Source organism: Podarcis melisellensis (assembly GCF_964234715.1).
Source record: "Podarcis melisellensis genome assembly, chromosome: 8".
NCBI lineage: Eukaryota > Metazoa > Chordata > Lepidosauria > Squamata > Lacertidae > Podarcis > Podarcis melisellensis.
Window position 1 is genome coordinate 66416407 of NC_138540.1, and position 17197 is coordinate 66433603.

The 17197-nt window shown below is 48.5% G+C and overlaps 1 protein-coding gene and 1 long non-coding RNA gene across 5 annotated transcripts in view; one reads left to right on the forward strand and one right to left on the reverse strand.

Annotated features, from left to right (window-relative positions):
- The window catches only part of LOC309375404, a 113819-nt gene that overhangs the window by 95106 nt on the left and 1516 nt on the right, over nucleotides 1–17197 (reverse strand). The gene's annotated exons all lie outside the window — the stretch shown is intronic.
- AHDC1 (AT-hook DNA binding motif containing 1) overlaps nucleotides 1–17197 on the forward strand; it is a 193708-nt gene that overhangs the window by 50475 nt on the left and 126036 nt on the right. The window contains exon 1 of one of the 4 annotated variants that reach the window (XM_081920490.1): nucleotides 181–256. The exons of the other annotated variants lie outside the window; for them this stretch is intronic. Coding sequence (XP_081776616.1) covers nucleotides 196–256 — 61 coding nt within the window. The 5' untranslated portion in view covers nucleotides 181–195. Of the gene's footprint in view, nucleotides 1–180; nucleotides 257–17197 lie in introns of those variants that run through there. 4 annotated transcript variants of the gene reach the window in all.

The following is a 17197-nucleotide window of genomic DNA, read 5'->3' on the forward strand; positions in this document are numbered from 1 at the left end:
ATTTATTTATTTATACCCTGCCCTTTCAGGCACCAAAGGCGGCTTATACATTAAAAATAAGAACCGCTAAAAATGTATAAACCTCATCCTAAGTGTGGCTTAGGCTTTCAGACTGGATGGAAGCTGGTTTGAGGGGAATTGCATCTATCAGCAGTATTTCTCAAGAAACTACAGGATAGCTGTGTGTTGCAGCTTATGCCATGTGTACACAACTTCAAACGCCAGCGCTGGGAGCATACTGGAGCCAGAGTAAATGGTAATGTGTACACAGCCTTACTGTTTTCATCCTGCACTTCCTCCAGGTTGCTCAGCACACTATAAATGAAAGGATTTGTTCCCCTTTCTGTAAAAGCCTCCACCACAATCCTGCAGGGTAGGTTAGGCTGAGATGGAATGGTTCATAGATGAGTAGTGATGTGATAACTTTAGCCCAGTGTTCAAAATTCACCAGGCACATTTTGCACCTAGCTATCAGCCACTTGCAACCACGTGAAGATGCCTGGGCACCAGGATGGCGCCTGATGGTTCCACAATCTGGAGGTGCATGCCTGGGAGTCCTTTGATCTTGACTGTTTTCACATACTAACAGTGTACCCTGCAGAATTCTACCCATTATATTTTATCTGCACAACCAGAATGAAGTCGTATAGAAAAATATGACATTTGAGTCGCCTGGCCAAAAAATGGTATTTTATTTTGGTGACTGCAACCCTGGTTTAAGGAACCATTTGGCACCTAGATTGTACTGTATATCTGAGTTTCTAACATTGCCCAGGAGTAGCTGATGTGATACTCTTCTGATTTTGCCAGACTCCAACTCCTCTCAGCCTCAGACAGCATGGCTAACGGACAGGGATGATGGGAGTTGTAGTCCCACAGCATCTGGAGGGACCATGTTGGCTACTGCAGTTCTAGTCACTATACTGCATGTGTTCTTAAGTGGACATGCTGGCTACATATGACTAGCATGAGACTGGACTGACTTGTCTGGGAATCCTGGTATTGCCCTCTTACCTTCCTGTGTCCCATACCACATCTTTCTTTCTTTGTCATTTAAAGCCTTGTATGTGTGACCACGGTTTGATGGTCCTAACCTGTGATATACTGCCTAGAGTGGCTGGATACAGTAGAGGGCACTTTCAGTGGTTGTGCTGAAGAGAGAATTTTGGCAGGTGCAGGTGGTCAGGCAAGCTGCAGCTGAGCCAGTCTTTCCTGCACAAATATTAAATGTTGGGTCTCCTGTCCTCTTATTACAGGTGTGGGAATCTTCAGCCTTCCTGTTGTTGCTGAATTACAGCTTCCATCTTCCCTGGCTATTGGCCCTGCTTACAGGGGCTGATGGGAGGTATAGTTCAGCAGCATCTGGAGGGCCAAAGGTTCCTCACATCTGCTCTATTACCTGGGTGGGCAGACATGAGACTTGCAGGGATATCTTTGGTTATTTGCAGTAGGATGTCAAGATCCAGCAAGTGGAGTCAGGTGCAAAGGTAACACACTGATAAAAATAACAAATTCTCAACCCAGGGGTTTATTTTGAATACCAGAACTATATGGAACCCCCACAGCCCTTCCACACAAAGATCCACTCCGGGTTTCCTTCAAGTGCTCCTAATTTCAGCAGTATAATTTAGGGCACCGGGGAGGGGGAGTAAAGCAATTGAGAGTAAGAACTTCTTGCTGATCTACTGGTAGATGTTGACATGCCTTCCTCCCAACCCTTGCTGTATTGCAGCTGGTCCCCCCAATATCAAAGGCACAGGCCAAAAAGCAATTACATTAAGAATGCCAAGTGCTTTTAAACGAACAGACACAAAAAATACTACCCCTTATTGCCTTGTCTCTGTCCTTCAAAAGTGCCTGCGATATAGGAACACGAGGGTCAGCGTGCCCTGGGGGCGGGGGGGCTCTGGGGGCGGGGGGGCTCTGGAATGGAAGATCTGCCTCTTCTTTTCCTGGTGCACAAATGGCAAGCTCAAGAGGGAGTTCTTTGTTTATCCTGGTGATCCTTCGGCGACATAAGGTGGGAGATGATCTCTTGGGGCCCAAGCTGCTTCTAATCTGTGCTGTTCTTGTTCAGGCTCCTCTTCAAAAACAGCATCATAGAATCATAGAGTTGGAGGGGAACCTGAGGGTCATCTAGTCCAACCCCCTGCAGTGCAAGAATTGGAGCTAGATTTGCACTAAGCAATCCTCTGGTGTCTTGTGCCCTTGCAGATTCATTTTAAAGCAAGGATGGGGAACCCATGGCTTTCCAGAGGACACCGGGACTCCAGTTCCCATCAGCTCCAGCTGGCATGGCTAATGGTCAGGGATGATGGGAGTTGTAGTTGGGAAGCACCCAGAGAGCTTCACATTCCCTAACCCATCCTGTACAGGGTGTTCATGAATTATGTTTTGGCAATGCACATTAAAAAAAAAAGTGAATGTGATAAGCAGGTGTTTGACAGGCGTTTGTGCATGATGCACATGCTTGCAGAGAACCAGACCTGGCAGTAATTTGCTATGCATTGTATGCCTGGGTTTGTTGCTGTGTAATGTGTGAAATGGCCCCGGCTCACTTGTGTTAAATAGCATCTTAAACAAGATGCTCTTCCATTTCCTGGGGTAGCAGCTTGGTCCAAATCAAGGTCATTATTTCCTCTGTAGGTGCTCTGGAGTGAGACTGCCAGCGCCCTAGAATTTTTCCTCATTAAGAGGCTAAAAATTAACACCCCCACTCCCGCGCCTCATCCGTGTCTCCCCCGTCTTCCTCCAGGCTCCGCACGGTGCCCTGTTGCCTTGTGCGAAGCCCTTGTCCTGATGTTTTATTCTCCTCCATTCTGGCACGCCGTGCTGGGGTTGTCCTCTCCCTGGACAGGAAGACGAATGAATTCCATTACGGGATCGTGATTTTATTCCACGTGTCAGGGAGTCTGAGATTAACTTGCTCACCAATCTGTGACAAACCCAGATACACACATGCGCACACACACCCTGCCTCCACCACCTTTGCTCTCCTTCACATGCGGGCTCTCGGACATTTGCGCACCTGACTTGGATTTCTCTCGTGGAATTACGGGGGACCCTTCTCCTCGATGCCTGTTTTGGTTGCTGCTGCTGCTAGCATACTCCACACGTGCATCGTATAATATGGAACTCCCTCCCCCAAGAGCTGTGTTTGGCTCCTTTATTGATTTCTATAGATGTATACCTGCAAGATCTTTCTTTTCTAGTCCTGTTTTTGATTTTGTTATGCCAATGTGGGATGGCTGGGATCCTGTGCTGGGAATGAAGGGGCTGGCTGTAATGTGATAATATGCTTCTATTATCTGCTGCTTGGTGTTGCTTTTTTAACTTCAGTTAAGTTATATATTGATTTTAATTGTGTAGTTATTATGCTTTACTGTTTTGGTGTGACTTCTTTAGAAGAAGAAGTTGTATAGAAACTGCTTAAATATGTAGCTGGTGATCATATCAGACAGCCTTCAAATTCTGGCTACTTGCTGCCTTAGGTGCTTCAGTGTGATGGCAGAGTGCAGAAGAAATGTAGGGTGTTTCGACTTGCTTGGAAAACTGACTTTTTAAAATGATGTTTAAAAGGAAGTTTCTAGTCCTTATGGATGCTAAGATAAACTTGCAAGCTTGTGGGCGAAGCCTCCTGAAACAAAAGTTCTGGTTGAGGAAGGGCTAAAAGACCTAGTCTTTTTTTGGGGGGGGGGGAATCACTTTCAAGCCCACGATTACCTGATAATAATTATAAGGGCCAGATTCAACTAAGTTGTCCTACTAGCAAAAGCCAGTGCTCCTGCTAGTCCACCTGGGCTCCCCCTCCCCCCCCATGCCTCCCCCAGGTATGCTCTGAAGGGGTGGGAGAAGAGAGGAGACTGCTCCATCTAGCAAGCAGAAGTGCTTCTGCTGACGGAACAGCCGTCATAGTGCAACATTGAATTTCACCCTATAAAATCAGAGCTCATGCAAATTTGCATAACTTATACAGACTGCTGAATTTAACTTTTCTTGGTGCCTCTTTCGCCCTCCACCTGCTGCTGCTGTTGCTGTTCCTCCTCCTGCTGTTTCTGGAGGCAGTGAGGGGATGACTTTCTTAGTACAGTGGTACCTCGGGTTACATATGCTTCAGGTTACATACGCTTCAGGTTACAGACTCCGCTAACCCAGAAATAGTACCTCTGGTTAAGAACTTTGCTTCAGGATGAGAACAGAAATTGTGCTCTGGCGGCGCAGCAGCAGCAGGAGGCCCCATTAGCTAAAGTGGTGCTTCAGGTTAAGAACAGTTTCAGGTTAAGAACGGACCTCTGGAACGAATTAAATTCTTAACCCGAGGTACCACTGTACGGCCTGCTGTTGGGTATACCAAAGACTATTGCTGGAAAGTAAGCCCCACTGAACTCAGTGGGACTGAGTTCTAAGTAGAGGTGCTTAGATTGTACTGTCACTTGTCTGTCTGTTACCTGCCCTTCAACCGAAGTAGTTCATAGGCATGTATGTCAACTGTCAACAGGCCAGAAAGAGGTGCTGCGACGGCATAATCTTGAGCCCCTGCGCTCTGGGAGTGGGTGTCTGTCGAGTTGTCCTTGCTGATGCCTGGTGCCCAAGGAACAGAATGTGGGGCTGCCCCTCTCTGAATGATACAGTATTGCATCAAGGAGGTGGGAGGGAATGCTGAGCAGAATGCGCCCCCGCCCTCCCCGGCCCTGCAAGGCATGGTGGAGATGGCAGCAGGACCACAGAGGGAGAGGCCCGCTGGCGCAACAGTATCTGCACAGATGCCGGACGGCAGGAGAGGCTGCCTCCCCCCTTAATCTCTCCCGCTATGTTCCCAGTGTTGCTAGGCGAGCCAGTCTTGGCTAGCCTACCCCCCCCCCCCGCGTGCTCTGCCACCTGGGACCAAATGGAAAGACTCCATTCTTTTCTCTCTCCTGGGGGAGGATGAGAGGTTGAGGTGGGAGGAGAGGCAGGAGGCAGAGAAGTGAGAGCCTGGTCTGGTTGTTCCTTAAGGCAGGCGGCGGGGGGGGGGGGGCGGCAGTGGCAGCTTAACCCTGTTGCCTAGGTGGCTTGGGCGAGATGCTGAAACTGGAACAATGGCACAGGATTCCCTGGCACCTGGCTAAACAGTGCCCCAGCCCCCCCCCTCTCTCTGTGTGTGCATACATGTGTGTGCAGTCTGCCAGGCTCTCTTGTATACTGCAGCTCTGCAGAGCAGAGGAACACCAGGAGGGCTTGGTTTATGTGGCTGTGTATTAGCAGCCTAGAAGAGAGAGAGAGAGAGAGAGAGAGAGAGAGAGAGAGAGAGAGAGAGTGTGTGTGTGTGTGTCTGGGAGGGGTGTGCCTGTGGAAAGCAGAGGCATGCACATTGCGGAGCTGGAGCTGTGGGTGGGTGTCGCAGCTGACCCTCCTGGAGCAGCCACAGGCTTGTTCTCTCTCATCCACCCCCACTCCTTTGTGTTGTTCTGGGTACAGGCATCTGGATGTGTTTGCTGGAGGCTTTTGAATTCCAGCTCTTGGGTCACTCCTCCCTGATGCCCCTGGGGAGCTGAAGCAGCCGAGAGAGAGCTCCGGGGAGCAACACAAGCAAGCCGCAGCTTGGAGGTAGCTCTCTGAACCCCAGCTTCTGAGTTGGGTGATGCCTCCTGTGTGTTGTGAAGCCTTGGAGAGAAGGAGGGCGCTGGAATGTTCCTCCAGAGGAGCCTGGGGAGCAACTTGAGCTCCGGCTTTTGCAAGCTTTGCATGCATGCACTTTTGCAAAGGGGTAGGAGGATTGGGGTCATTGGAGCGTGTTATCCCTCTCTGATCGCCCGCTCTATGAGCTCTGTTGTGTCACTCCAAGCACAGTCTTGGGCTTGACCTGTAGTGGGCGCGTAAAGAAAAGTGTGGTAAAGAAGGAAATGCAATTCAGCCCCACAGGCTGTGGGCTGGGCTTTCTTGCTCACAAGATAAGCTGGTGACCCCCGCTTGGAAGGATTTTGCCCACACTTGAATTTGCATCAAATAGAATGGTGTTCTTTAATAAAAACCCTATTATTTTCTGTACATGTTGGTGAGGTAAAAAAGTAGGTGAGGAACATAACTGTGATAGGAATCTGTTATCCAACACCTTATCCAAAGAGCTTGGACTAATTTTCTGATTAAGCTACCTCCCCAGGCCTTTTTGAGGTTTACTTATTTTAAAATGTTCCTAGGCTGCCTTCGTGAATTCCTCCCTCCCGCTCCCTTTCTCCCCCCACCTCTCTCTTTCTGTCTCTTGGCAGAAATACACAACTTACCCAAACCATGATGAACATTAGTAAATGAGCAATAATAATAATAATAATAATAATAATAAAGCAGCCTGCCAGCTCATGATATAAACCACAACTCTGCAAATCCATCCATTGCGAAGATCAAATGCAATTCACATAAGACCACATGAAACAAACCAGTCTTCCGAACTTTTCCAAAGGGCTGAAGTGTAGTCGCTTTCTGGAGGACAGTGGGCAATGAATTCCTAGAGCTGTGGGTGCACCTTGGAAAAGGTCCTCTCCCTTGACCTTGCAGCTCATTGTCATTTTTATTTATTGCTATTATCTGTTGAAGCGTTTGTATACTGCTCTTTGACCACAGGCAGTTACATCACTAAAAACAATACAATAGAATGCATATCAAATAATAATAAACACCAGTCTGTAATCCCAACACGCAAAGAAAAGAGGGTGAGGGCAGCAGCATTAGATTATAAATGAAGCTTCACATAGAGCCTTCCGGAAGAGCCCATTTACCTGGGCCCAAGCCCTGATGAATTCAATAGGACTTATTCTCAGCAAAGTCTTGTGGCACCTTTTAAGGACTAAACCAGTTTTATTATGGTGTAAGGTTTTGTGGACACTGTCGGATGCAAGCATGCCTGTTGAGGTGGGTTTCAGTTTGTGAAAGTTCACACCATAATAGATGTGGTCAGTCTTCAAGGTGCCACCCTAGGGGGCAGCTGGGATGATTTCCTTTGAGAGTTCATACTTGGAGGCTGTGGCCCCTTAGCTGTGTAGGGCCCAGGAGCTCTGGCCCTTTTTGCAGATGACTCTTGCATGCTCCCTAATGTGTCCGCAGCAAGAAGGACCAGAGGCCTGTGGTGTTAAGAGGGAATTTCGGAAACATCCCAATGTTTCTACATATGCTGAAGGAAGAGGGCGCACACCGTGCAGCTTCTGGACAACCTCATCTGTGAGGCTGGGACGCCGTTGCCTGACTTGGCCGCACCGTTGCCAGACACTCAAGCCAGGAGCCCCTCATCTGAAAGGCAGGCAGGCAGGCCGGCAGGCAGGGCTGGGTGTTTCCTGTGTGGAAACTGGATTGCAGACCATGGCTGGCTTGCTCTGAAAGGGCAGCTGTCTTCTTTCTCTTCTCCACCCCCACCTCCCCGCCCCGTCCCCACAGCTCCGCTTCTCAGGCCTCCCTTCCGGAGAGCCAGGGGTAGGTGTAGCCGCCCTTCCCTCGCCAGCAGCTTTGTCTCTGAGCCTGCCCAGTGCAAAGGGCCTTGCTTAATGTGTCGTGGAATGTGCTGTGGAATTCTCCCTGGGCAGATTAAGATTCGTCTGGCCTGGCATGCAACATAACCTGGTTTTTGGTCTTTGTAGGGTAGGGCATGGAGGCTGAGGTAGCAGGAGTTAAATGAAGGCAGCTCGGATGATTAATGGGGAGCTGGGGGGGAAGTGGGGGGGGGGACAATGCCGGCTAGATAGTCTGACCGAATGCAGCCCCTTCACTCTTCTTCTCCTTCTCCTCCTCTTCTCCTTCCACCCTCCCCTTCCCCGCCTGCCAGCACTGCGCACATTAATGCAAACACACAGGCCTGAGTGCTTCATTAGCAGCATGTGGAATGGAGTAATGCATCCGCATCCCATTAGCCTAATGAAAGAAGTGAACAGGCACCTGGAACAAAGCGGCTGGCTCTTGGCGAGTGTCCTGGGGGTCTGGTTGCCCCCCTGGCTCAGGCAGGATGCTTAATGTAGTCTGGGGGCTGAGTTGGGGCGAGGGGTGCAGGGAAGAAGCAGGGGAGGTGGCAGCAGCAGTAGCAGCAGCAGCAGCATCCCTTGACTAGCAGACTGATTGGCAATAAATGAATCTTTCACTGTGTAGGTAGGTAGGTAGGTAGGTAAGTGTGAGACGGGGGTGGGGGAATGTACCTGGCTCCTTTTAAAAAGGAGATTGACTCTGTTCAATTCTGGCAGACTTTAAAAAAAAAAAAAAAAAAAACTTGCTTCCATTTAAATGGATGAAGATATGCCAGCATGCAATAAACCAGCTACCAATGTCACAGTTTTATGGGTTGCCATCTGCCCATAGAGCAACCAAGTTACTCAGTGGCCTCCTGCTTTAACTGATTAATCCATTCCAGATAAGGAATGAGGGGTGGATTTCTGACATGTACAGACTTCCCCACCCACGCCTGTCCTTCAGAAACCACTATACCCATAATCCTTAAGTCCACAGGCATCTTTATTATTTATTTTTTTAATAGATAGCATCCCCATTCTCTCCGCGCCCCCAATCTTGCCCATTTTGGTTGTGTCTGTGTTGTGTCTTTAACCAGGAGAGGGGCCAACGCTATCCAAAGCTAAAAATGAGCATCCTCCCCTTCTATTACCCCCCTCCACACACACACTGAATGAACTAGCCGCACCCTAATTAGGATTACTGGGGGATTACGCTGTCAGAGTTCCATTCTTTGTCCTGCAGTTTCACCTGAGTGGTTCAGCAGGGTGGAAGATCCTGAGTGGCGAGAGAAGCCACAGAGGTCCAGGAGATCTTTTAGCTGCACAGTCTTTGTGAGAAACAGGAAACTGGATTTGCAATTTAGGATTTTGTGCTGTGGGAGCGTTTTTTTGGGGGGGGGAATTAGGCAGCCAATTATATATTCCATTAGGAAGAGAACAGAAGACCCCCTCCTCGCCACCACCTGTGAGTCGGAGGCAGTTTTGAAAGCGGGATCTGCTCATGCTTTGCATGACTATCCTGCTTTAACCTCCTGGTATCCCAGTTTTGCAGATAGTTTGTAGCCAGATACATTGAGTTAGTAGTTGGTTTGAAACCCTGTTTGGCCAAAAGCAACAACGGGACCCCAAGAAAAGGGAGAAGCAAAGCCTTTCTTAGACCACCTTCAACTCTGTCTGAAAAATGATTATCTTTCTTGCTCTGTTTTCACAAACCCAAGGATTTTACTGTAGCACCTTGGACAAGTGTGGGCCTCCTTTTCCAATCTATAAAATGGGAATAAATTTCCCAGCTATGCAACGTGAAGGCAATATGAGAAGAACTTGTGCTTTAGAGTGCTCAAGTGTTGTTGTTGATTTTTAATTTGCAAGTTTTCAAAATTACAAATTATGCTTTTTGGTGTTCCCAGTTTAAATAGCTGGCGTTTCAGTTTCACGCTTCTCTAATCCTCAGAAAGAGAGGCCAAGACATATCATTCAAGGTAATGAATTACATCAGAATACAAATGTAGGTTTTTTAAAAAGGTAATATAGTCATTTCAACACTCATATGGCACAGAACTTTAGGGAGTGCAGAAAGAAGTAAACCACACCACTTAACACAAACCCCATGATTACTACTTACTCGACACTGCAATGCTTGATTGGTAGCTAACCTCTCAGGAAATATTAGTTTTCTCAATTCCCTTACAGTCATTCAAGTTTTAGGTTATTTTAGTAAACAAAACAGCATGCTAGGCTTTTAGAGACCTGTACTCAAACCAAAACACATGCAATATATACAGTTTTACACACAAAGCCACTGCAAACATTGAGCATGGCAAGATTGGTCAGAAGAGGCAAGGCTATCTCACATCTGATCACCTTCAGAAGATGATTAGTCTTCAGCAGGATGAGGAGACAAGGGGTGAGCTTTGCTTCTGCACTTTCCTATTCCACTGCATCCTGGCTCCTCAGGGACCTGGTTCTCCTTCTCCAAATGCTTTGGAGACTCCAATGTGTGAAGAACTCCCCGATTCCTTTTTGCCATGGCATTGTTGGCCTCACACACATTGGGTTGCCACCAGCACATTTACTTTCAGCTTTCTGTGAAGTGGGAGAGGAGCCCACATCAGGGTTTCCAGAGCCCAGCACTTTCTGTGGAGCCCTGGCAGCCACCACTTTCTGGTAGGCTCTACTGGTCCTGCGCTACACTGCAATGGCCGCTCACAAAAACAGAATCTGAGTGCAAGATGCAGCAGCAGCGCCTGCTAAAACTAAAAAGACCCTGGAGTGCTCAAGTGATGTACCCAGGGCTGCTGCTAGCCTTATAATGCCATGAAGTTGGGCTTGGAGATGACAGACCAAAACCACACTTTGCTACGCTGAAGTGCAAAGCATCATCGAACTCCGGCCTCCCAGGTCCTAGTCCAACCCTCTAACCACTGCACTACACTGCCAGCCTTTTTATATGCAGTCTTTCAAGTTGCACTGAACTCTGTGTTTGAAACAAGAGTTGTTTTGCCTCTCTAAAGCTTGTATACTGTTGTGCAGACAGAGGTTGTTCCAGGAAGTGGCGGTACCTTACTCTGAATCTCTTATTCTGAGTTCAACACGTCACTAGCTGTCTGTTACCTAAAGGACTTGAAATCGGGTAACAAGTCCCATCTTGGTGGATGGTGCTGGGCTTCCTTCAGCAACCCTGGGCAACAGGTGCATGGGGAAGAGAATGAATCGGCCACAATTTTGGTACGGATTTGGGTGTTTGTGGGCATGGCAAAGAAAAGTTGGTAGTGATGCAGTACAAACAAACGAAAAAGGCCACCCTAATTTTTCCAATTTCTAACAGAAACTGCCCACATGCTTTCTGAGTTTTTCTTTTGTAGCCTTGAAACTACTCCCTGCACTTTCCCTGTGCTCTTCTCTTAAACTAAAAGCTCTGATTCACAGTAGCTATTTGATTCTGCAGGAAGAGGCACTCCACAGGGCACAATAGCTGCCGTGCAAGAACCTCCATCTGTACCACACCGGTTATGCCCTTACTGTTGTGCTCTGATAAAGAAAGGCCACATCTGCACCAGGACGCATCTGATGCAGTCCTTCATTTTCTGTAGTCTCTTTTTGCCCACCCTCACCTTTTGTTCTTGTGGTGTTGGGAATGACTAAATCCTGCCATTTCAAGGAGCGCGATCTTGTGCCTCCGCATAAGCCGATCTTTCTGGGAGTAAGCAAGGCAAGAGGGTTGGAGGGGTGATGCGCAAACACCATTAGGGACTCCTCTATCAGGTTAGTACCACTTTTAAAGTAACTGGCTTTGCCGTAGCCAAACCTGGAAGTAGTTGAGCCTTGATTGTGGACATTACCCATGAGATGAGGTGCAGCTGTGCCAGCTGTTCAGGGATGCACCACATGCTACAAAGAGCTCATTGTTGCACAGCGCCAGAAACCTAGCTGCTTCAGATCCTCCACCAGTAAAGCAAGCCATAGAACTAACCCCCACCCACCCCTGGCTTTGATTTGTTCTCGGCCCACTCCTCCAGTTGCGTTCTGTTTAACTGTCTGCGGCTTGGTCAGCCTTACTCTTGCTACCAAATTGCTACCAGGGAGCTCTGGTGGTTTTCACCTTGATCTGCTCATTGACTCACTCTGGAACTGGGCTGGTAGACCTGTAGCTCTCCATGTCCTCCTGGACTCTCACCTCCCATCATCCCTGACTCTTCACCATGCTGCCTAGGGCTGATGGGAGTTGGAGTCCAGCAGCACCTGGAGGGGCATGGCTAGCCACCACTACTCTAGAAATGGACCCAGTTAAGCAGCACCCACCCAACCCAGTTTGCCAGCTTCAACCCACAACTGGAAGGCTGTTGATTCTTTGAACAGTGGGACCCATCAGCTCTAACAAAAGAGGAGCTTGTAGACCACAAACGTGTTTATTACCAGCAGGAGTCTTGCAAGACAGTTAAAAGAACTCCAGGCACAGAGCTTATGACACAAATTTGCACATGTAAATTTATTTGTATAGATGCCTCTGAGAATTGAGTTGGTGATGGCGGTGGGGTGGGGTCTTACCACTACTGGAATTTGGAGGGCACCCAGCCAGGTGTGCAGAGCCTTTGGTCCTCTAGATCAGTGTTTCCCAACCTTGGGCCTCCAGCTGTTTTTGAACTACAATTCCCATCATCCCTGAACGCTGGTCTTGCTAGCTAGGGATGATGGGAGTTGTAGGCCAAAAACATCTGGAGGCCCAAGGTTGGGAAACACTGCTCTAGATGTTGCTGAACTACTATCATCCCTTGCTATTGGCCATGCTTCCTGGGGCTAATGAGCACTGTTGTTCAGCAACATCTGGAGGGCCTAAGGTCCCCCAGCCCTGTGATAAGCAAAGTATTTTTCCAGGGCCTGATGCAAAAGATCTGGGGCTCTCATGCCACCACCTTGGGCTAGCCCCAAACACTCTTCTGGTGCTTCTGAGGCTCTTCTGCCTACCAACTGTACCAACACTCTGTTGCTGGGGCCTCTCTTGCCTTTTAGACTCAAAGCAAAGCCATTGCAAGGCTGTGTACACACAACAGTTTAAAGTGGATTTGATGCTTTTCCCGTGTGCATGTTTTTACCCTGTCCACATATTGTCCTCATCCAAGTGTCAGCCTGCATTCCTCTCCTCTCATTTAATCTGGATTTTCTCAATTTGTGGATAATGAGGGGTGTCTGGGGTGGGAGAATCCAACATAAAATAATAGCTGTGAGTGCACTGAAATACATGGTATCGGCAGGGTATTATTATTATTTTTTAAATTTGTGTGGTGACATTTTGTTGTGTTTCATCTAGCACCACATCCCCTACTTCCTTGGTGAGGAGGTCCTCTGTGGGCTGCTAGTGGTGCTGGGTGTGGCACGTGTTCTGTATTTAAACCCATTCTGTGGATTTCGAAAAAGGCTGTCTCAAAAATTGGCTATACACACAGGCAAACAAATACCTGCACACATGTCCACAATGGACCTCAGGTTTCCGGAACTCAAGAAGGGTAGGGATGTACTACTAATTGAGGAGAGGAGACAGAACGCAGATTTATCCCATCAGGCACCGCCCACTAGTGTGAAAGGGAACCGCTGAGCTAGAGTTCAGCTGGCAATGCCCATGTGTGGATGAAGATGCACAAAAGCACACATGGAAAAATGGATCTCTGTGATCTATGTGCTCCTTAACACTCTGGTGTGCACACAGCCTAAGTTATAGGAACTTTCAGATGTGATTTTAAATATTTATGCTTTTAAAAAGATTGTGGAGGGGAGGTGAGAAGAGTCACATTGATCATTTAGGGGGATTGCTCAAAATGGAGAAGGCAGGAGTGGAACACCCCTTCCCTTGCTGTGGTCCTGATGAAAACTTTATCCAAAGCCTCTTGGTTTGCATTGGGAAGAATTTCTGTTGGTGTGAATGAGTTTTTTCTTCTTCTAAGTGTAAATTAGTAAGATGAGTGATTTTTGTTGAGAACCTAACAAAGGAAGAAAGGGTTCAAAAAACACCTCTTGGACTGCTGCAATACCACTATCTATCAGTCTCCTCCACCCCCAGGGGTTGTTATTAGTATTATTAAAAATGCACGCTCTCATCTAATTTGGCCCTCCATATCTTTGGTTAGACTGGATATGGGTACCATTCAAGTAAACAGTTTAGCACCAACAGTATTCTTGTTCCAACAGTTCCAAAGTTTTTGCTACTGTTTATAAGAAGATCCCACTGAGGAGATTTGGGCACATGTTTCTCTGATCCCTACAGGACTGGTGCTTTTTTAAAAAAGAGATGATAATGAAACTCATTTATTTGTTAAGTTCCTGCCCTGCCTATTTCTCCAAAAAGACTCAAATTATTATTGTTCATTGTGTACAGCAATTGGTACATGCCTGTTTGGTAGACAAAGGCAGTTCTGAAAACAAATTGTATATCACCACCCTCACTGGAGACCCAGAAATGGCTGCAGCTCCTTGTGGAGGGGTTGTCAATATGGCATCCATGGGACACACACACCCATAGCTCTGTGCCTTTCCCCCACGAATAAGCCAGCTATTGCAAAAGAAGCAAACGTGCCAGTTGTCATCTACAGGTTGTAGACTCCGGCTTTTCTTGGTGCAGGATTTTGACTTCCTGGCTGCCTCCGCCTCTCTTTCTATGCGTGGCCTTTGTGGGCAGAACGAGAGCGCGCCTGATAGATGTCAGCCTCGCCTGTCCCAGGTCCTTTTGCGTCTGCTGCCCCCAACTGGCTTGCTGTGTTCATCCGTGGTGGGTTCACTCTGGCGAATGCGCCCGGCTGGAACGCCATGTGCAAGTTAGAAACCTTGGTGCGGGCGGCTGTCTCCTCTCTTCCTTTCTTCCTAGGCTTGGTGGCTTTGCTTCTCACCCTTCCCCCTCCACCCCCACAATGTCAGCAGGGCTGTGTCCAAAGCTGAGCCGGGAGAAATGTTCTCCGCTCTCCAGGGCCAGCATTGCAGTGGCTGGAGCAGACTTGGAGGAAGCGTCGCCAAGCTGAGCAGGCTGTTGCCGGAACCAATTAGCCTCCAGCCAGCAGGCAGAGTTTCAGCCCCTGTTCTTTCCGGCCTTCTCCTTCTCTCTCTCTCTCTCTCTCTCTGTCCCCGCCTCCAGGATCTCTCTGCCTCTCCATTCCTCTCCTTGTCGGAGCTTGTTTTGGGCAACGTGGGGTTGCAGTGAGTCACGCCGCGCGTAGGGGATTTTAAAAGCATTCTGTTGTCGCTCAGTGCTTTGGCGCTGGGGGCGGAACAAATGATGGGCTCTTTCAGACAGCCTTGGCTGAGGAAGGAAGGCAGAGCTGGGGAATGACTGTGTGTGTGTGTCCCTTTAATCTCTTCGGTGGGGGAGGGCTTGGTTTGGGGAGGGGGCTCCTCTCTCTCCCCTTATAAAAGTAATTCTGCTATTCCGCAGGTGAAATTCACAAGCCAAAGAGATAAAGATAATTTGTTGCAGCATATGTTGAAACATAGGAAGCTGTTTAATACTGAATCAGACCACTGAGTCCATTCACTCAGTACAGTACTGTTTACACTGACTGGCAGGCCGTGGCTCTCCAGGGATTCAGGCATGGGCTGACTCTTCCAACCCTACCTGGACATGCTGGCGGATGGGACCTGGGACCTTCTGCATGTAAAACAGATGTGACGGCCCTTGCATGGCTTGCAGTTTATATGCAGGCACACTTTCCTGCCCTTTCAGAGATCACCCACACGTTCAGAGTGTACTTGGAAGAAATAGAAGAGTGTTGGTGTGGCTGAAACTTATCTGCAGGTATGAATGTCCCATTTCAAAACACTTCCGCGAAGAACTAGGTGGCTTTAGGCAACCCCCCAACCCATTCTCAGCCACCGCTTCCCCAGATCTTCAACCCAGAGATAATATTGACCAATCTACCTTATAGGGCTGTTGTAAGGATTATGACAAGGTAACAGGTGAAGTATTTCTGAACATTTGAAAGTGGTACATAAGCGTTAACGGTGTTATTGCAGTTTATCCTTCTTCCCTCCACCCTTTCCCTGCTTGCACACACTGTAATTTGAGCCTGGCTATCTTCCGGCCTTCCTGCACCACCCAGCCCATCTGCAACTGGGGGCTGAAGGCCTCTTTCCATTTCCCTTGAGAGGTGTGTGTGTTCGTGTGTGTGTGGCTGCTGTCTGAAACAGCCAGCCGCTGAGTCACTGATGAAACTTTAGAGCTAGTGGAACTTATTTGAGCTTGCAGGGAGGAAGGGGAGGGGGAGAGGAAGAGGAGAGAGGTTTATCAGGAAGATTGGGGCCGGATATGTGGTTACCCAGTTTTCAGACTGTGGCGCAGAATAGATGACAGGGCAAAAGATGATGCTGAGGGCCGAATCTTCCTCCTGTCTGTTTCTAAAATGGGGAGCTGGGGTGGGGGCTCTCCCTGGGCAGCTCACATCCTGTTGTCATTCTCTTCTCCTTCACCTCTTCCTCCTCCCCCTGGTTTTTTTCTTTTTCTTTTTTTTTTCTTTTAAAGCCTTGCCATGCCTTGAGCTGTGCACTGGTAAGACATTTGCAGTGCCACTGGATCTGGAGAGGAGAGATTTAGGTCAAGCGCTCAAGTGAGTAGAAACAGCCATCTGTGAGCAGTATGAAGAAGGCCAGGCCACCCAGAGATGAGAGATTGAAATGGCCTGCGCTGAGAGACTGGAGAAGGGGCGGTATTTGGCGGGGGTCGGGGTGTGTGGGGGCAGGTCGTATGGCTGGAAAGCAAGCTGGCTTTTTTAAAAAGGAAAAAGCACCATGATTGGAACGGACATTCTTCCCTCCCTCCCTCCACAGACTCTTATTCCTCTCCCCCCCCCTTTGTGTCTCCTGGAAAAAGAAAAAGAAACCCCAACCAAATCCTTCCCTCCCTCCCCCTTTCTTCCTGACCCTCCTTCCCTGGCAGGGCTGCTGTCAAATGAAGGAGAAAGCTATGCTGGAGCTGCCTAGGCGAAGATCCAAGATCATCCTGACATCTAACAGGAAGGTGTGTGTGTGTGTGTCTGTGTGTCTGTGTGTGTGCGCTTGCTTGCGTGAGCATGAGCTGTGCGGGTGGGGTGGAGAGCAGATAAGATGATACTCAGCCAAAGTGTCAGGGACAGAATTAGGCACACACTGGGGGGGGGGAGAGGGAGGGAGAAGTGCTGCAAAAGTTTTACAGCATGCTCTTGAGAATTTGCTGCAGGGAGTCTGGCTCAGCTCTCTGGTGGCAGAGGCGATCTGCAGAAGTAGACAACGGCAAAGCAGCACAGTGTAGGGTGGGTTCAGAAGAGGAGGGGAGCACCAGTGACTTAATTTAGCCGTCCAGGTCGAGGCCAAAGCATGTTGGAGCTGCCTCGGTTTGTGACCAAGAACATGCCTCATAAAAACTTAACGATTCACCGAGCAGCCTTGCCTGTGCACACTTGAAAAGCAAGAGCCTCTTGTGGTTCCCGGTGGGAAGAGCATCCTTTGCCAAGCCAGATGTTCGAGACTGCAACTCTCATCAGCTCTAGCCAGTGCTGTAGACCAAAATACCTGGAGGGGCAGCAGGTTAGCAAGGTGGGGTTAGAGTGTTGGATGTAGATTTGGGTGACACTCCCTTCCAATGATTTGCACGACCTCCTCTTAACAACAACAAATTATTTACATGCCATCCATCTGACTGAGTTGTCCTAGCCACTCTGGGCAGTTTCCAACAAATTAAACACATTAAGCACAGTAAAATATCAAACATTTAAAATGTCCCT